General features: G+C 47.9%; 1 protein-coding gene across 1 annotated transcript in view; it reads right to left on the bottom strand.

The window, feature by feature from the left end:
* LOC133082968 (protein WWC3-like) overlaps positions 1 to 20,763 on the bottom strand; it is a 57,217-nt gene that overhangs the window by 25,553 nt on the left and 10,901 nt on the right. Inside the window, exons 2-12 of the mRNA XM_061179639.1 lie at positions 18,275 to 18,364; positions 16,904 to 17,455; positions 14,085 to 14,095; positions 12,239 to 12,344; positions 11,284 to 11,358; positions 9,962 to 10,048; positions 9,349 to 9,556; positions 8,892 to 9,023; positions 7,890 to 8,054; positions 7,315 to 7,466; positions 6,020 to 6,185 (exon numbers count right to left, since the gene is read on the bottom strand). Of these exons, the coding sequence (XP_061035622.1) occupies positions 6,020 to 6,185; positions 7,315 to 7,466; positions 7,890 to 8,054; positions 8,892 to 9,023; positions 9,349 to 9,556; positions 9,962 to 10,048; positions 11,284 to 11,358; positions 12,239 to 12,344; positions 14,085 to 14,095; positions 16,904 to 17,455; positions 18,275 to 18,364 (1,744 nt within the window). The remainder of the gene's footprint in view (positions 1 to 6,019; positions 6,186 to 7,314; positions 7,467 to 7,889; positions 8,055 to 8,891; positions 9,024 to 9,348; positions 9,557 to 9,961; positions 10,049 to 11,283; positions 11,359 to 12,238; positions 12,345 to 14,084; positions 14,096 to 16,903; positions 17,456 to 18,274; positions 18,365 to 20,763) is intronic.

Genomic DNA, 20,763 nt, shown 5'->3' on the forward strand with positions numbered 1-20,763 from the left:
ATGCAAATCAAAACTACAATGAGGGGCTTCCCTGGTAGCGCAGTGGTTGAGAGTCTGCCTGCCAATGCAGAGGACGCGGGTTCGAGCCCTGGTCTGGGAAGATCCCACATGCCGCGGAGCAGCTGGGCCCGTGAGCCACAATTACTGAGCCTGCACATCTGGAGCCCGTGCTCCGCAACAAGAGAGGATGCGATAGCGAGAGGCCCGCGCACCGCGATGAAGAGTGGCCCCCACTTGCCGCAACTAGAGAAAGCCCTCGCACAGAAACGAAGACCCAACACAGCCAAAATTAAATAAAGAAATAAAATTAAATAAAACAAAAACAAAAAACTACAATGAGGTGTCACCTCACACCAGTCAGAATGGCCATCATCAAAAAATCTACAAGCAATAAATGCTGCAGAGGGTGTGGAGAAAAGGGAACCCTCTTGCACTGTTGGTAGGAATGTAAATTGATACAGCCACGGTGGAGAACAGTATGGAGATTCCTTAAAAAACTAAAAACAGAACTACCATACGACCCAGCAATCCCACTACTGGGCATATACCCTGAGAAAACCATAATTCAGAAAGAGTCATGTACCACAATGTTCACTGCAGCTGTATTTACAATAGTCAGGACATGGAAGCAACTTAAGTGTCCATCAACAGATGAATGGATAAAGAAGATGTGGCACATATATACAATGGAATATTACTCAGCCATAAAAATAAACGAAACTTGAGTTATTTGTAGTGAGGTGGATGGACCTAGAATCTGTCATACAGAGTGAAGTAAGTCAGAAAGAGAAAAACAAATACCACATGCTAACACATATATATGGAATCTAAAAAAAAAAAAAAAAACTGGTTCTGAAGAACCTAGGGGCAGGACCGGAATAAAGACGCAGACGTAGAGAATGGACTTGAGGACACGGGGAGGGGGAAGGGTAAGCTGGGACAAAGTGAGAGAGTGGTATGGACATATATACACTACCAAATGTAAAAGAGATAGCTAGTGGGAAGCAGCCGCATAGTACAGGGAGATCAGCTCGGTGCTCTGTGACCACCTAGAGGGGTGGGATAGGGAGGGTGGGAGGGAGACGCAAGAGGGAGGAGATATGGGGATATATGTATATGTACAGCTGATTCACTTTGTTATACAGCAGAAACTAACACACCATTGTAAAGCAATAATACTCCAATAAAGGTATTAAAAATAATAATAAAAATAATAAAAAAAAGTGGACTTAACGTGATCCAGCGTTTCCTCATAAGTCAATTTTCATACAATATGTAGATGATTTGCTGTTGTGTTCAAACCCTTGATACATAATCAGCAAGACACCCTGTACTTGCTTCAGAAGTTAGCCTCAAAGGGATATAAAGCACCCAAAGAGTAATTACAATTTTGTGAGGCTAATGTAAAATACTTAGGATGTTCGGTATCTAAAGAAGGGGTTTCAATTGCTCTAGAGGCAATTTGGCTTTCCCTGCTCCTAAAACAAGAAGGCAACTAAGGAGATTTCTAGGCCTTGCAGGCTACCACAAGAGCTGGATTCCAAATTTTTCTTTAGCGTCTTGACCATAAATAATTTGCCTAAACAATACCAACCTGAACATCTTGGTTGGGGAATAGACCATTGCGAAGCCTCTAGTTTCTCTAAAGGGCTTCCTGGCAAAGGCCCCAGCCTCGGGGCACCCAAATTATGATTCTCCCTTTTTTCTCTTTGTGCATAAAAACAAGGGTGCCACACTAGGAGTATTAACTTTACGGCAGTCACTAATGACCAATAGGATTTTACTGCCAGCAGCTAGATCCAGTAGCTAAGGGCCTCCCCCTTGCCTCCGAGCTGTCACAGCAACAGCTGTGCTTTGTCAGACCACAGAGGAGACAGTCATGAGTCACCCTCTCACCGTCTTTGTTCCCCACTCCATGAAACCTCTACTAAACTCTCTTCACACACAACCTTATTCAGCGAGCCATTTAACTTCTCATGAGATTGTATTCCTCTCACCAAATGTAACTCTCCACAGGTGTAATGAACTTCGTCCAGTGACCTTGCTCCCAGAAGAATCAAATGGCAATAATGAAACGTATGATTGCATTGTTTTAACTGACAATTGTTAATCTTCTAGGATTGACCGTCAAGAAAGCCCAGTGGATAATCCTGACTTTATATTATTCACTGATGGTTCATATTTAAGAGGACCTCATGGAATGTACCAGGCTAGTAACGCTGTCGTTTCTCCACTGTGTATCCTTGAAAATGGGCCCTATCTAATGTCTTTTCTGCCCAACAGGCTGAACTAGCAGCACGAACAAGAGCCTGTCTGTCATTTGGCAAAAGGAAAATCTGCTAACATTTACACAGACAGCCACTGTACTTTTGGGGTGGCACATGATTTTGGTATGCTTTTGGAAAAAAAGAGGGGGGATTTTTAACATCCTCAGGACAGCCTACCAAAACTGGGGAACAAGTAGCAGAATTATTAGATGCAATTCTGTTGCCATGTGCACTTGCTGTTACTAAGGCATGGGGCCGTTCAAAGGCTGACGCTGCAGAAGCGAAAGGAAACTCTCTAGTCGATCATGCTGCCAAGACAGCAGCTCTGAAAAACAACAACAACCAACTAACCACTGTCTTTCCCTTTCAGCCTCCCAGTAAGCTTACTGATATACTGCTGAAGTTTCAGGGAATGGTGTTTTCTGAAAATGGTTAAAGCTTGCAGAAAAAAGAAAAAGACACCTAAACACAGAATGGAGGAAGAGTCAACTAACAAACAGCTGTGGACAGGTCCAAAGGGAAAGCCTATCTTTCTGTTTGGAGCTCAATATCCTATTTCACAATATATTTATGAGTTAACTCACTGGAACCCAGCTAAGGTGGTATTACGAGGTAAACAATATTTTTCGAAGCCTATTTTACAATAGCCCAGAAGGTTTACTCAAGATGTGCAACTTGTCCGAAGTATAACTCAGGGAAGCATTTACACAGTTCTCAAAGAAATTTCCCGTTACCTGCAGGTCTTCTTGAAATTTGGCATGTTGATTTTATACAAATGCCTCACTCACAAGGTTGTCAATACATTCTTGTTATAATTTGAATGTTTTCACATTGGGTTAAGGCATTCCCATGCAGAAAGGCCACAGTGCAGTAAGTAGAGAAATCAATTTTAGAGTGATACCTCTTTGAAGAAGCCCCTCAGAAATACATAGTGATAAAGGAACTCATTTTACTGGACAAATTATTAAGAAAATTTGCAAGATTTTTCCAACTATGCAGCACTTCTATTGTGTTTATAATCCCTAGGCTTCTGGTTAGTAGAAAGAACAAATGGAACAATTAAAAAACAACTGGCTAAAATTATGGAGGCTTATTCCTCACCTGGCCTAAGGCCCTTCCATTGGTTCTCCTCAACCTCAGATCCACCCCTCTTGGCAAACATCACTTCTCTCTCTTTGCGATGATCACAGGGAGAACAATGAGATTGAATGATGGATTACATTAATTTATATTATTAAAAGGGGACATATTACATCATGGCAGAAGCTTAACTGCATTTTTCAAAGGACATTCTAAGCTTGTTTCTGAAGCATATCATAGTAATGTATCCTCAAGCGAAGATCAGAAGCCCCATGACTTACAACCAGGAGATTATGTACATTGGAAAAGGCAGTATTTAAAAGACTACCTCCACCCTAGATGCAAGGTCCCTTATCAGGTTCTTTTAACTAACTCATGTGCAGCAAAACTGAAGGGAATTGACTCTAGGATTCATGTTTCCCACCTAAAAAGGGCTCCTGCACCAGACTGGTCTATAGAGAGGACTGATGACCTCAAACTCACCTTAAAGTGATGCTCCAATAGGAAAGAAACACCAACACCAGGATGAGAAGGTGACATCAGAAATAGACAGCTATGCCAAAAGGCTGGACCTGACCCATACGGTTATTTACAACATTTTATTCTTGGTTTCTTGGACTTCTGCACACAAACCAAATGTTTTCCTACAATGGGCACAGTTCTGTGCAAATTTTAGAAATCACTCCAATTGTTGGGATTATGGTCAATTACCTGCAGCCGGTACTTCTGGGTTATCTTGGTGGGTTTCTCCACTCCAGGGGTCTGATTGGACGGCCCTTAGGAAATCTATTTTAGAAGAAAGAAATTATAGTTCTGTCAGGCCACTACTGATATTACTAGAGGGGACTCCCTCACTTGGCCAATCAAACATACTTATTGTGACCCTAGCCATAAATATGAGTTTTCCATTGAGGTCAGTCAAGCTCAGTCAGAACAATGAACTCAATTTCAATCAAAAGGTGTAAGTTTTTAATTATTAGGAGGGACCCTCCCTCAGTTATGGGATGGATTTTTATGGCTGACACAACGCTATGGTCGTCTAAGTTTAAAGACCTCCCTGCATTGGGAACAGTTAAATCACACTAAAAACCATCAGCCTGATGACACTAGGAAATCAAGCTGTGTACATTATGAAAAATGCCAATATATCATTTCCCGTAAAGATAGTGATATGTATGGAACAGACTGGGTCAGGCGACGCGAATACAGTGGATCGCACCTAACGGAACTCAATGGCTTTGTGGGTCCAATATACGGGCCTGGCTTCCACCAGGATGGCTAGGAAGGTGTACTTTAGGATTCCCCTGGGCTCAAGGCCACTTATGTACAAATTTAGGTATAAGTCCAGCAAATTTACCATCAGTATGAGCCCAATGGACCAAGAGATCTGTATCTCACTGGTATGATTCCTTAGCAGTTATTTTTGTGCCTTCAGTAGGTCTGGAAGATACAGTTTCCCGCATCGAAGGCTTAACAGAATTCAGTCAAAAGGCCTTAAATGATAGCAACCATGCTATTAGCCTACTGAATTCTGAAGTCTCTATGATGAGAAAAGTGGTGCTATAAATTCCTTAACTTGAGGTGCCTGGTTTCCTTTCATTAACCATAATCTTTCAACGTTCCAACTACACGGTTTTTGTTGCAAAACCCCTATATATCCTGGCTCCTCCCTTACCTCTTTGGGGCAGTCTCTCAGAGCTACCTGAGAGGGTGTCTCCCAGGCTATAGTCCTCAGAAAGTCTGCCAAATAGAACAGAATTCTCAGCTTTTAGATTGTGCTTTTTTTTTTTCAGTCAACAAAGCACAACGGAACAATGGAGGAATTTTGTACGTGGACTTTATACTCGATGTCGTTGTTATATTTTCTGAGTCATTACTCTACTGTTCGGTAAGAAAATGTGCTTGTTCTTAGATTTGTACTGAATTGTTTAGGAGGAATGTGTCATGATCTTGAATTAGTTTTCAAATGATTCAGAAGGAAAAAGAAGCTGGGTGCACACACACATATATACACACAAAGAATGGAAATGTGAAGTATTAACAAAAGTGATTAGGGCATAAGTTAAACGTTGGGGAAGGGGGAAATACCAAAACTGCATCCCATGGCTGCTTACTCTGATTTGGGTCAATGACTGTAAAAGTGTTACAAAGCAGAACAATCACAATTATTGGCAGCCTAATCCAAAATAATTATTCCTGATGTAATGCACTTTAATCCACTTTAGAAAGATGCCAAGGGAGGGACTGTATGTCCACATTTGTTATGTGCTGAATAGTTTCGGAACAAAGATTTCCCCACTGGAGATACGGTGATGGGCACAACCAGGATTGGGTGAACAGAAGGGCCAAAAGGATGCTTCGCTGCTCTTAATGTCACAAACGGAGAACAACGACAAGTGTCCAAAATGTGAGGGACCCACGAAACACCCTGAGCCACACGCGGCGCTGAAGAGGGCACATGAAGGAGTAAAAATCCACCCCTTTTAGTTGTCCCTTCCTTTTAATTTAGAGTAGACAGACGTTTCCATGGTACCTGCTGTTTACAGATCTGAGGCCACTCACTTCAATTCCCTCGCGCGTAGGGCACACAGCCCCTCCTTCCAGGGCAGCGCCTGGTGCTGTGCGGCAAAACGTCAGGGGCTCCGCGAAATCCTTTGTCCTTTTCTGCCTACCTTCAGAGGCGGGGGCTGAAGTTTCTCGGGGCCGTAAGGGTCTGCCTGGCCAGCAAACGTGTGTCCGTGGATGGAGCTGACAGCAACGCAGCAGGGCTCTGGGTGCGGGGGGCTGGTCTGGGCGCAGCTGCTACAGCCACTGTCCACCGAGTCGGCTTGCCAACTCCTGAAGGCGGGCATGGCAAAAGCCCCCAAGACGTTCATCAGGGCACTGACTTTACTGCTGCACTCAGAGCACAGCAGCAGAGACGCCCCATATTTGCTTCCAATGACTGAAGACGGTTGCTTTTCTCATGAAATGAAAGGCAGTTCTGTTTCGTGGGGAAGACAGAGCTACAAGGCCTTTCATGAAGAGGGTCCGTCTGTCTGTATCGCCCAATTGCAGCCGCTGAAGATGCCAGCAGCCCGGAACCCCCTCTCCCCGAGCCCTCCCAGCCTCCTGCCCATCCCTGAACACACACCCTCCCCCTCTGCCGTGCACTTTCCCTTCCGAAAATAAATTCCTCTTGAAACTAAATCCAGAGAAAGCCATCAGGAAGAAGTAGCAAGCTTTGGAAGCATGATGCTCTTCATGGAAAACCGTGGAAGTAAAGCAACATGAAAGTGCTGCCGGAAAGGACCCGCAGGGAAGCGATCCACTCGTGGTGCCTGCCCATCTGAGCTACTCCTCTACTGCAGACACGTCTGCCCCACCCCGAGTCAAGCGTTCACCCACGGGCTGCTCCGGGGAAGAGGTAAAGGGCCATCGCATGATTCCGTTTACAAGAAAGGCCCAGGACAGGCAAATCCCTGGAGATGGCACGCAGACGGGCAGCCGCCAGGGGCCGGGAGGACCGGGCAGACTGTTAATGGGTATGGGGTTTCCTTTCGGCACGACGAAAACGCCCTCAACTTGAGTGTGACGTTGGCGGCACAGCTCTGTGCCTGCACTGCAAACCAGCGAATTGTCCACTTAATGGGTGAACCGTATGGCAGGGAGATTATATCCCAATAAAGCAGTTAATAAAGAAAAAGACAAAACTTAAAGGGCCCTATCGTATTCAATCCGGGCAGAGGGAGTCCCTCAACAGTCCGCCTCTTTGAGAGAAATTCGGGGAACAGAAGGAAAGGTGAAAAGCCTGCGCGTAGAGCTGGGGTCAATGTACTGCCCTCGTGCAGACTGGCATACAATCCCCCGTGAGAATCCCGACTTCTGGGCAAAGGTACCGAAGAGTCGCCGCACACATTCTACATCGCGTTGTGTCTGACGAACATCCCGGCTGCCTCTCCGCCGAGGGGTTGCTGGCCGCGCTCACCTCTCGGACACGGCCTCGGCCTGCTCCTCCGTGCGCTCCATCTCCAGGATCTCCTCCTCCGTGTACTCCAGCTTCACCCGCTCCTCGGCCAGCTCTCTCTCCACCGCCTGCAGCTGGGCCGTGGTTCTCGCCAGCAGCACCGTCACCGCGTCCTACAGGACGAAAGGGACGCTGCCAAGAAGCAGCCGAGGCCAGCGGCGTGCGGGCGGCAAAGCGGAAAGCGGGCGCGTGCACGGCCCTTGGGGAGCATCCCTGCTGCCGGGCTGGTGGCCGTCCCCGGCTGCTCTCCAGCAGGAAGCAGCTCACCCCCGGTTGACAGCAAGACGGTAACTTGGCCTTTCCATGTAGCTCTGAGGACTCAAATTTTAAAGCAACCAACGCATCACTCATGATCATGAACATGTTGCATTAAAGAATATTACCATGAATGGCCACATACATCACTACAGTCCGTTTTTATTACTTCCCTTGAAACCCTGCTTCTTCATCGCCACTGTGTTCTAAGACTAAGTCTACACACGTTTCTTAGAAACAATGTCCCCAGGAAAAGCCCGTCTCAAAGCCAGGCCACCTACTGTCTTTCCAGACGTGGTGTGTGCAGGGTCCCAGAAGTCGCTGTGCCCCAGCCGCTCGTCCTCCCGCCGGGGCGGCTCGGGGCCGGTGAACACCTGCACCGAGTACCAGCGCAGCTGCATCTCGCTCGAACCATCGTAATCAGCCAAGTTAATCTGAGCAATGCCCTGTGCGGTGTTAAAAAAAAAAAGGCAGAACAGGCCCTGAATGACTGCACCTTAACAACCAATGGGCATCAAGGTTAGCCTTTAATCTTTTTTTTTTTTTTTTTTTAATTAATTTTTTTTTTGGCTGTGCTGGGTCTTCGTTTCTGCACGAGGGCTTTCTCCAGTTGCGGCAAGCGGGGGCCACTCTTCATCGCGGTGCGCGGGCCTCTCACTATCGCGGCCTCTCTTGTTGCGGAGCACGGGCTCCAGACGCGCAGGCTCAGCAGTTGTGGCTCACGGGCCTAGTTGCTCCGCGGCATGTGGGATCCCCCCAGACCAGGGCTCGAACCCGTGTCCCCTGCATTGGCAGGCAGACTCCCAACCACTGCGCCACCAGGGAAGCCCACCCTTTAACCTTAAGCAGAAAGAATGGAAAGTATTTCATTCTTACTAACAGGACTAAGGTAAAACGAAAGTGGTGTTAAAGTGGTGTTGGAGGATGCTAGGGAGGATGACTCTCATGCTGCTTATTCAGCTCTATTAGAAACTGCTAGGAAGGGAAGAAGCAAAGAGAACAAAAGGTAACTCACAGTGAAGAAAATGGAAACTTCAGGATTGGATCTCACCCAGACTCTGGCCTATATGTTTCCTCCCTTGCTGATTTTAATCTGTATGTTACTCTGAAACAAACTGTAACCAAACAGAAGAACAGACAGAAACTGAGGAAGAGAGACAGGAAGAAAAGCAGGATTGAGGGAGAAGACAGGAGGATAGAAAGACTGATGTCAGAGACTGACAAAAAGAGACGGGGAAAGAGGGGTGGAAGGTAGGAAGGAGAGGGTGAGGAGGGCACCGTACCAGCAGTTCTTCCTGCAGCTGCGGATTCACTGAGCACATGTATAACTGAAGGGACTCCAACATCACCATGTTTGACTGCACAGGGATTTTGAAAACTTCATTAAACACCAAAAGAAAGTCCGAAGAACTGACCTACCTTGGGAGAGAGAAAAAAAAAGGGGAAGAAAAGGAAAGGAAAGAAAAGAAAAGAAAAAAAATTAGCAAAAAGAAAACATAAAAATCAGCAATTATAACTTCAGGGGGAGTCAAACAGACTTTCTGCTTTCACCACCTTTGTGGCAAAACATCTGCACTGATCTTTTCACGGCCCCCTGGCTCCCTCTCCAAGCTCTGCCTGCCTTGCCTCTCAGACTGCTTGCCCACCGAGGCACCCGCCGGGCTGGGCTCCCGGCCCTATCCACCCCCAGCACGGAAGCCAGCACCCAGGAGAAGCTCCAGCATCAGTGGAGTGAAGTACACCATCAGGGCGAACCCTCAGCCGCTGAACACCAGGCTGCTTCCAAGGCCTTCGGGAGGCCAGTTTACAAAGACGACTCACGGAAGGGGAAGGCACCGTCAGGCCTGAGCACCCATCACAGGTGGGTTCACCCGCCAGGGTAAGTGGGACCTCACACCCCCATCGGGCACCCATCTCCCCACCGGAGACAACACAGATTTCCTTCTCCCTGCTCGGACAAGGATGCCTGATCCCAGCCTGAGGCCTCTTCAGGCACCTCATCAGATCTCAAGAGCCGAGTGTGGCTGTGTCGCCACCAGCCTTGTGACCAGGATGGACGTTTTAAGCCCCAACGCTGCCGATGATGGGCACCCGGCACTTTGTCAGCATGGCCACGGCACATAACCAGCCTGGCTCCAGTAACTCCACCTGCCTCAAATAATAAACCAGCCTCTTCTTAAAACTTACAATCCTTTAGATTTCACACAGACATTCCCTGGCGTGTTATTCTAAATTCAGGTTCCAACACAGTCTTTTCCCTCCCCAAACTGCCACGTGCAGCAGGTCAGCCAGCGGTGCCGTGTGGAGGAGGGCCCGGGGGGAGGACACGGCCCCCACCGGCGCGGGAGCTTACATTTTGCAGTCTTCCTTCACCACCAGCCCGGCAAAGTTCTTCAGTTGGAGCACGTTCACGAGGAGACACTCGCTGGCACTGTCGTGCCTAGAAAATAAAATGCACGTTCACAGGCTGCAAATGCCCCACGGTGGAGAAATCCTGCTTGAACTACCGCAGTGGTCCTCACCCCACCCCCAGGGGACCTGTGCGAAGTCTAGAGACGTTTCTTACTGTCACACTGAGTGGAGGGGGGTGGCTACTGGATCTAGTGGGTGGAGGCCAGGGCTGCTGCTCAACACCCCAGAGGGCACAGGACGGCCCCAACCAAGAATGACCCAGCCCGAATGTCACGAGTGCCGAGAAACACTAGGATGACAAGAGTGAGCAAAAGAAAGAAATGAAATGGAGGTGTTTGTAATGAGGTGGATGGAGTTAGAGTCTGTCATACAGAGTGAAGTAAGTCAGAAAGAGAAAAACAAATACAGTATGCTAACACATATATATGGAATCTAAGGGAAAAAAAAAAAAAAAAAAAAGAGGTCATGAAGAACCTAGTGGCAAGATGGGAATAAAGACACAGACCTACTAGAGAATGGACTTGAGGATATGGGGAGGGGGAGGGGTGAGATGTGACAGGGTGAGAGAGTGTCATGGACATATATACACTACCAAATGTAAAACAGAAAACTAGTGGGAAGCAGCCGCATAGCACAGGGAGATCGGCTCGGTGCTTTGTGACCACCTAGAGGGGTGGGATAGGGAGGGTGGGAGGGAGGGAGATGCAAGAGGGAAGAGATATGGCAACATATGTATATGTGTAACTGATTCACTTTGTTGTAAAGCAGAAGCTAGCACACCATTGTAAAGCAATTATACTTCAATAAAGATGTTTAAAGGTTAAAAAAAAAAAAAAAAAAAAGAAAGCTGCTGGGATGTGATCATCCTGCCTCGTTCGCCTGAACACTGCTGGTTACTGCCTTCATAGACACTGCAGCTAGAAACCAAAACGCTTAGTGTTGCACAGCACCTGGCTACCCCAGCTCCGGCGGGAACTTCCCCGAGGGCCTGACCGTGCCCATGGGGTGACAGTCCCCAGCTGTGACTCGGTGTTGGAGGACGGCAGTGGAGCCGCTCTTGCCCATCTCTCCTTCCCGCCACCTCTGTCCCTTCACCTGAGAACGCTCAGATGGGCCCGGGGGTACCCAGGCCAGGGACCAGCAGCCGGATCACGCGGGTCCCCCCACGCCTCCTGGCCTGTGTGTGGAGGTGTGAGTCGCCGGGCGGGCCCCAATCTACCCGTCGTCTTTATGAGCAACAGGGAAGGAGCCTTCTGTACTCACAAAAATCCAACATGGATCTGGGGCCCCTCGTTACCGCAAGCGTCTCCAGGCACAGGCTCGTCGGCATCCTCACTCCTGCGCACAACCGGAAAGGCACCGCGTTATTCCGAGGGGACCTGCTTACCTCGGGCTCCGCAGAAGCTCTCTCACACTAGGGGTGCTTCTCACTGAGAAGGGCTTTATTAAGTTGCGACATAAATAAATGCTTTAAGTGACTGACAGGGCACGGCAGGTCCCCAGGATCCATGACGTCACCTCCCAGGGTACCTGCTGGCGAAGTGGCCTTTTTGAGAAAATACCTCTCAAAACCACACGTGATATTCACGACAACGTTCAAAAACATATACTTTTAAAACCTTTGCAAGGGGGACTTCTGGCGGTCCAGTGGTTTAAGACTCCGCGCTTCCACTGCAGGGGGCGCGGGTGCGATCCCTGGTCAGGGAACTAAGATCCCGCAAGCTGAGCAGCGCAGCCAAAAAAAAAAAAAAAAAAAAAAAGTTGGCGACAAGTGAAATGCATACAGACATCTGAGCTGAAAAAATGACATCAAAGGTCTCAAACAAAATAAAGCCCACGAGGGGTTTTGTTCTTGCAAAGCGATTCCTCCAGCGAAGGAAAGGGGACAGGGGGAACATCCATTTCTAGTGAACGTCCTTTCTAGAAAAGCAGGTCTCTCTCGCACACTGGTTCCCCTTTTCCGGCTCTACTGGGCTCATGCCTTCCAACCCCCGGGGCCGGAGAGAAAGCAGTCATCCTAGATGCCCGAAGCCAGGCCAGTCCCCAGACGCCACCTGGGAGGAGAGGGGGTCCATGGGGATGCTAAGGGCCCCTCCCGCATGGAGAGAAGCCAGAAGAGCTGCACCCCGGAGACACACAGAGTGTCAAGCCAGACAGGTCTCGGCAGGGGTGCCTTTTGGGAAGTCAGCCCAGGGAGGCCAGAAGGTCAGCTTCTAACCTTTTGGTGGCAGGTTCAAACACGCCGCTGTCGCTGGCCAGCGAGTAATCGGACAGGCAGGCAGACACGCAGCACGCTCTCCGCTCCAGCCTCTGGGCGCTGTCTTCTCGGGGGGGTCACCGCTGCAAGCGAGAGACACGGCCGGGCTCAGGAGGCGACAGCGCGGGAGCCCAGGGCAGAGCAGAGACAAAGGCACGAAGTGGTAGAGACAGGCCAGCACGTGTGCAGATGTGTGTTTACATGCGCTCTGCTCCAGTCTTTTCTTCTATTGGAAAATGGAAGAAACAGGCTTCTGGCTACTTCTTTAAAAGCTCTTTAAATGATCATCAATCTCCTTTCACCTCCTTAATGAGCGCACAGGTCAGAAGGTGGCGGGAAGGCCTTTGGCGTGGCCCTTTGAGAGAGCGTCACACGGGAAGCCCGGGAGAGAGACTTCGCCTGCACGCGGATGGCAGCGCACTCTCCGAGAAGTGGGAGGGGGTTGTTTCCTCCTTGACGCTGCTTGGTATTCTCCATACTTTATACAAGGAACATAGGCCACACTGCTTTATACTCAGAAGACAGAGTTTTTAAAAAGCATCAAATAACCCCCAACAAAATGGAGTGACTTTCAAGTCAGAGGACACAGAGGCACCCAGACTCGGCCTCTGCCAACGTCTCCGTGACCCCTCTGCCGCTCTAACTGCAGCGCCCTCCTCAGCAGCCCTGGGGCCAGGCTGGCTTCCAGAACTGTCTCCTGGGATTAGAAAGGACCATCACCGGGCAGCTTATTTTTGTCTCATATCTATTTTAACCAAGAGCCCAAGACAACCACTGACATTTTCCCTTTTACCATTTCATCAACTCTTTCTACTCCTTCCCTCACAGCAACAAGTTTCTTTTAACAAAAGCAACAGAAACAGGCATGCCGTCTCCCGCTGCTAAATGTGACGACGGACACAGGAACCTCAACACTTTCGAGAGAGGCACACACGGTTAGAACACAGGCTTAAAGCATGAAGCCCCAGAGTGAGCCTCACGCCAGCATCATGATGCCTCTTGTTAATAATGCAGGTCCCTCTGGTCTCTCTATGTTCTCCGGCCATCTAAGCTCTAGAAATTGAAAATCTAGACATCTGTGCACCCCTGACACCAATGACCACCTCTTTTCTTTTTTTTTCTTTTGGCTGCGCTGGGCCTTCTCTAGTTGTGGTGAGCGGGGGCTACTCTTCATTCCGGTGCACGGGCTTCTCAGGTCGGTGGCTTCTCTTGCTGCGGAGCATGGGCTCTAGGCATGCGGACTTCAACAGTTGCAGCGCATGGGCTCAGCAGTTGTGGCACACAGGCCCTAGAGCGCGCGAGCTTCAGTAGTTGCAGCTCTGGGCTCAGTAGTTGTGGCTCGCGGGCTCTAGAGTGCAAGCTCAGTAGTTGTGGCGCACGGGCTGAGCTGCTCCGTGGCACGTGGGATCTTCCTGGACCAGGGCTCGAATGCGTGTCCCCTGCACTGGCAGGCGGATTCTTAACCACTGCGCCACCAGGGAAATCCCCAACCATCTCTCTTTTCAGCCAAATTATTATTCACAGCAACAATTAAACCCCAATATATTCATCGGGATACAAAACAGGGCTGTGGCCTTTGGTCTCACGATGTTAACGGCAGACAAAAGCCGACCTTTCAAAGGTCTGCAGCGCCCAGCGTGGGGGCCACCGGCTCCGCCTCAGTCAGGGGCAGAAGCTGGCTCCGTCCTGGGGTGGCCGGAGGCACCGACTCTCAGATCGTAGATGACGACTCCCAAGTCCAGCTCTGCTCGTCACCCCCGCCCCACGGAAGGACCCAGAGCCCCCAGCTCTGAATTGCGGAGAGAACCCCTCAGTTTGCTGCATGGAACCCCAGCAAACACAATGGCTCACTACTTCCATTCCCAGCCCTGACACTCGGCCTTACATGCCTTTAAGGAAGTAACACCGCACAATGATCCAGTTAACTTCCAGGCAACCCAATGGTGTGACTGACAAAATTGCTCTCTCACTGCAATGAAAGTGGATGAAGAGAGAAAGGAAATGGGGGAATCAACCCTCAGTGATCCTGGGCTTAGCACATTCACGGAGCAACCGGATGCAGGAGTTGACAGAAGGAGGTACGGTCAGCACTTGCCCTGGGTGAGAAAGAAAGCACACGGCACACTCCACAGTACACACCGCAACCGTCTGCTCTTGGGCTTCAAGGCAACGAGACGGAAAGTGGGGAGCAACGCCAGTGAAGTAAGGAATAAACAAGCTTCCACACATTCATTTTATAAACCTCTGACCCTTCCATCATTAAACACAGACACACAGACACTGAGACCTAAGGACAGCAACGCTGCTTGACAAAAGGGAGGAAAGTATAAGGAAAATCACACCGTGGGCAAAGCTGCCAGCTGGCATATTAAAATAATGAAAGCGTTAAAGTCTGGGGAAAAAAACACAAGAAGGAAAAAATACGTCAAGCTCTTAGAAAAGTTCTTACACAACTTTCATAGCCAGGATGAATACCGTTCAAACGACAACAACAATAATAAGAGCAACTGTTGAGCTACATTAAAGCACAGCTATGAGCTATGCCCTTCCTGACCACACCCCGACCATCCTAAATACACTGATTCACTGCACAAAGATGTGGCACAGCCTGACCAGCAAGGCGAAGCGGAAGTCCAAGGTCACTTACAGTGAACATTTCTGTCGAGCCGCATGAGAAAAGAGATTAAAAAAAAAAAAAAAAAAGCACAAAGTGAAAAAACTGTAGCATTTAAGCCAACAATTTTAAACAGGGTATGAATGTAAAAAAAACATCAATAAACAGATGAACAAAGTCAAAATATTTATGGACGTATTAGCAAATACCAGTGCGAAATGAAAACAGGAACGGATTTCAGAATCATGACACATTTGACTTTTAAAGTGTGGGGAAGATAAAATTGTAGTAAACATGTAAAAACGGTTAAAGATGACAGTTTATTTCCCCACTCCCCTGCCCCACCTTCTGTCCCCTCAGACTGACTTAAAACACAATGGGCAATTCTGAATCTTATGTTACTAAAATTCTTCTCGCTAAAGCTTGCTTGAGTCAAACTTAGACGGTACTGTTCTTAGTCAGACTGGAGAGTGGAGGGAACTACGTGACCTCGGGCGTCATAAATGAGGGGTGGGGTTATTATAACGAGTACTGAGATCCTCGCCAACTTTCTGAAGCTGCGATGACTCTAGGCTCAGGCATTCCCACAAGCATCAAGGGAGGCAAGGAGTCACCCTGCGTCCAGGCCTGAAGCTGCTCACCCAGCCCTGCGCAAGCACCTATCAAGACCCATTCACTGAGTCAAGTACCTCTAGTTTGTAAGGGCCCAATTCTACTCATACGTGAACGCACCACCAGGTGGCAGTATCTGACCGTGCCGATAGCAAAGACCTCCCAGTCTACGAAGCTTGAAGCACTACAACATCCACCACCAAGTGGTGGATGAAATATAAAGAAATCAGCATCAGAAATTAAGTCAGCTCTTCTCCTTCCCACCCAGTCTCTCCCCTGGACCGAAAGGGGTCCTTACATCTTTTGCTGACTTTGTGTATAACTGGATTGATACTTCTATATTTCGGACTGTTTGCATAGGGAAAAGAAAAGTTTGCACAGGGAAAAGAAGAGTAAAGGCTAGACAATAAGTGAAAATGGAAAAGTTTTAAGGAAAGTTTGCAAAGGGAAAAGAAAAAAGTTAGACAATAAGTGAAAATGGACAAAAGAATACGGGTATAAAAAAGAACAAAGTAAATGCAGCTTACCTATGCATATGAACTATGGAAATAATTCATATTGGGATGTTGAAATAATGTATGAGCAGCATTTGCAAACAAAAAAGATAGGAAAACAATGGAGGTGCCAATTAGCCAAGGGACTGATTCAGAACATAGCTGGTCTGTCATCAGATATGTAAATGCTAAGAGAAACTAGTACTGTGTATATAACCCATGGGTAACAAAATGGTGTATTTGTTGAAGAGCAATGAAGCCGCGAGTCAACCAGATCTAAGGGTGCGCCCAAGGATATGCAGTTAGAGTTGAGTAGGCACGGATTTGAAGAGCACCAGAGAAAGTAATTTGGTAGAAATGACTAATGCTTACTGGGACAACTTCTGAAATCATGCAAAATACTGTCATTTCCTGCGTGACAGAATTAAGTCTTTGAAAATTCCAGGAACAAAGGATGAAGAGATGAAGTCACAGGGCCAACGTCAGTAGACATTTCTGCCGGGCCACAGCCAGACAGCAGCCCCAGTGCTGGTCTGAGGCGGGCACACACAGAACGTTGCATCTGGGCACACGCCCTGGAGAGTTCATGAAGGCCCGAGTACCTCTTCAGCAGCCTCCAAATGTGGAGGAACTGTCTCATTTTCGACAATTAAGTATATTCTGAAAACAAGCCAAATGCCTGGGAAAGACTACTTTCCATGACATTTCAAGGACCCAGGGCAAAAGCACGCAGAACGAGCGAGCGAGCGGGCGTGCGGGCCTCCTCTTGCCCTGGAGAGTCCTAAGCTGAGGGCTCACTAGGCCACAGCAGAGCCAGCTGGCTTCCATGCGGATGCACGCGGCTTCCTCCCTGAACTCGAGACCTTTCCTCCCCGGCCCCGGGGCACCCACCGGACCCATCAGGACGTACGTGCAGCCGTGGGAGCGGCAGCCGCTTGGGGTCCTCGCTCGCGAGGTCCTTCCCCGTCCCCGGGGCACCCGTGCGGCGGCAGGGACGCCGCGCCCGGCGGGTCTTCGTCCCCCAAGGCGGAGGCCTGAGCGCGCAGCCTGTCCAGGGCGCCCAGGCCCGCCACCTCGAAGGCGTCCCCGAGCTGGGCCAGGGGCGAGTCTCGCGAGGCCGGGAGGAAGGGCGTGTCCAAGCGCGAGCTGGGCGGGGACAGCGAGGACAGGGACGCCAGGGACTGCGGCGTGTCCAGGGAGCGCGTGTGTTTGTGGAGGCCCGCGGGGCCCGGGGCCTCCGCCAAGGGGGCGTCCCGGCGCAGGGAGTCGAAGGAGACGAGGTCGAAGCGCAGGAGCGGGCCGCCCTCGGCGTCGGGCTTCTCGTACTGCGGGAGGCCGTAGATGTCGGTGAAGCTGACGGAGCTCAGGGAGCCCCGGCTGGAGGCCAGGGAGCCGCGGCTGGAGGCCAGGGAGCCGCGGCTGCTCCCCGAGGAGACGGTCAGGGTGCTGGCGGACAGGCTGAAACGAGAAGAGCAGCCTGGAGTCCGCGGCTGGAGCCTGCTCGTCCCCACCGCGAGCCGAGCCTCCGGTCTGCTCCACGAGGAGCAAAACTCTGCCTCGGGCCCGTTCACCCGGCGCCTCTTCAACACCTCGGAGCGTTTTAAGACACCCCTCCACCCCCGCCCCTTCGTGACTATCTCCTTTGTTTCTTTGATTGTCAGTAGAGAGCAGTAGTAAACGTCAAGGGCTCTTGCTCGAGTTCAAGTTCCAGCTCAAACTCAAGACTAGCTGAATGCATTTGATTTGGTCACGGGCTTTGCCCTTTCCCAGCCTCCCACCTTCTCACCCGGCGCTGGGATGATAGCGGTTCCTGCCTCAAGGCGCTGTGAGGAGGAGAACTGAGAAAATAATACCCAGAAAGCCCCTAACACTACACTTCACGATACGGTAAGTGCTTGAAAACTGGAGCTCTTACTGAGCATCCAAATCTGATTTTAAAGATATTCAGGCCTAATTAAAATGAATATCTTAAAAAAAAATAATTAAAAGTGTATGTGTGCATCTATGTAGATGGACATACACACTCCTGATGCTCTGAGTTACAAAATCCTTCGATAAATCTGACTTAAGATTCATTACTCTGAAGTCACACTTGGTTCTCCTCATATTCCTTGGGTCATATATAAGCAGCTCGTCTTAAAAATATCCTGTCTTCACTTTCCTGTCCTGTGCTTACAACCACTGCAGGTTCTAAGTTCTGGGAGAGAAAACCAGGGGCGCTATCAAAGCGTGAAGTTCACGGCCACTATGTTATAAGATGATAATCAAGTTACCTACCTTTGTAACTGGGACTGGAGATAGGACATTAGGCAGGTGGCTTCTTCCAGCTGCATCAGGAGACAGTTTCTTTTTTCCTGAAGTAGAATCCTGTAGGTACAAACACAGTCCACTGGTGGATTTCAAAGATGCCAAGTATATTTTCCTAACAAGAAATTCAACTCTATATTCCACCAAAACAGATTAATGACTATCAGTTCTAAAAGCACACCTACGTCACAAGTTCCAAGATAACTGGGTTTTTTTTTTGTTTTATTTCGCACTGTACCTCTAGAATCCTGAACAGTGCGAGTGATCCACACTAGAAGTTGGATGTGTGATGGAACAGATGTGTGGATGGATGGATAGAGAGATAAGATGGACGGATGGGAGGATGAGTGGGTGGACAGGCAGGTAAATAGACAGACGGATGGGAATCCAGCAGATGGGTTCAAATGCAGGGCTCATAGAAATCTACTGGATTTCCTTGGAATAAATCTGATTCCCTCATCCTAGGCCCTCTTCCAGGCAAAAAATAAATGCAATTCTAGTATCTAGAGAATAAAAGATCACAATCAAATGAAACAAAATATCAACCGTGTCCCTAGATCATGGGTTGGAGGTATATACTTCTTCTTCCTTCTGCCTTCTTCTACTTCATAATTTTCTAGAATATTTTTCTCCTACTGTAGTAAGCCTACTGCCGAGACTAGAGCCCTGCACATACAGTAAATAATTGTTGAACAGAGGGGACTGATTAATCTTGCCTTTATAACGAAAGACTGATTTACAAATCAAAATGATTGCATTTTGACACGTGACAGTGGAAAGAACCCATTAAACAAAGTTTTTCACCTGTTAGGGAAGGCAAAATGCTCAAGGAGAGGAAACCAGAAGGAGGTGAACTTTGGCAGCAGCCAGAGTTACAAAGTGTTGACTATTACTGATAAGCAAAAACTGGTATACCACTAATTTACAAAATGGAAGACAAGCTACTCAGAATTAATTTAAAGCCTGAATGATAAACATAAACTGTATCATACCTTCGTTTCTCTTAGATGGAAACAGAACTTCAAAATGTTTCCATGTAAAGCTCTTGTTTTATAGTAAAGACACATCATTCCTTTATAATCTAGCATGCAGGAATCACAGTACTTTCTGACTAATCAAATACCTTCGTAGCAAGAGCAAATGACCAAATTTAGATCTGAATAGTAAACGAGTGGTTTTCCAGGTGTGGTCCAAGGATCAGTGGGGATCCCAGAGACCCTTTTAGGGTGTCTAGTAAGGCTCCATTTCTCAGTGACACATCCATATGCAGTCAGATTTTCTTCATGTACCTAATCAAATTGACACATCACAACACCTGGTCAAGCAGCTGTCTTCCACTAAGTAAACCACTTGCCAAAATTGTAAAACCATACCACTCTTCTACACAATTATTAAAAATTATTTTTTATAAAATAAATTTTTCATGTTAAAATATAATGGGCATTATTATCACATAATAGATGATAAATATTTTTAAACTTCTCCATTCTAATTACTCATACATTAAATATAATCAGATAAAATCCACAAAAACAAAAGTGCTTCAGGATCCTTAGACTTTTTTTTTTTTAACAACTCTATTGGAGCTTAACTGTTCCACAATGGTGTGTCAGCCTCCGCTGTACAACAAACTGAATCAGCTACACACACACACACACACACACACACACACACACACATCCCCACATCTCCTCCCTCCTGCGTCTCCCTCCCACCCTCCCTATCCCAACCCTCTAGGTGGTCACAAAGCACCGAGCTGATCTCCCTGTGCTATGCGGCTGCTTCCCACTAGCTAGCTGTTTTACATTTGGTAGTGTATATATGTCCATGCCACTCTCTCACTTTGTCCCAGCTTACCCTTCCCCCTCCCCGTGTCCACAAGTCCATTCTCTACGTCTGCGTCTTTATTCCTGTCCTGCCCCTAGGTTCTTCACAACCTTTTTTTTTTTTTTTTTAAAGTCCATATATATGTGTTAGCATATGGTATTTGTTTTTCTCTTTCTGACTTACTTCACTCTGTATGACAGACTCTAGGTCCATCCACCTCACTACAAATAACTCAATTTCCTTTCTTTTTGTGGCTGAGTAATATTCCACTGTATATATGTGCCACATTTTCTTTATCCATTCATCTGTTGATGGACACTTAGGTTGCTTCCATGTCCTGGCTATTGTAAACAGAGCTGCAACGAACATTGTGGTACATGACTCTTTTTTTTGAATTATGGTTTTCTCAGGGTATATGCCCAGTAGTGGGATTGTTGGGTCGTATGGTAGTTCTATTTTTAGTTTTTTAAGGAACCTCCACTTAGACATTTTAATAGTGTAAAAATGTTCTAGAACCAAAAACCTCAAAAATGCTACAGTAAATTCTTCTAACTATAGGCTTTTAAAGTATCCATTTCCCTATAACATTTTAATATTTAGGGAAAATATTTTAGGAATGTCTTGTATAAAAT

This window comes from Eubalaena glacialis, unplaced genomic scaffold (genome assembly GCF_028564815.1).
Source record: "Eubalaena glacialis isolate mEubGla1 unplaced genomic scaffold, mEubGla1.1.hap2.+ XY H_2, whole genome shotgun sequence".
In the NCBI taxonomy this organism is placed as follows: Eukaryota; Metazoa; Chordata; class Mammalia; order Artiodactyla; family Balaenidae; genus Eubalaena; species Eubalaena glacialis.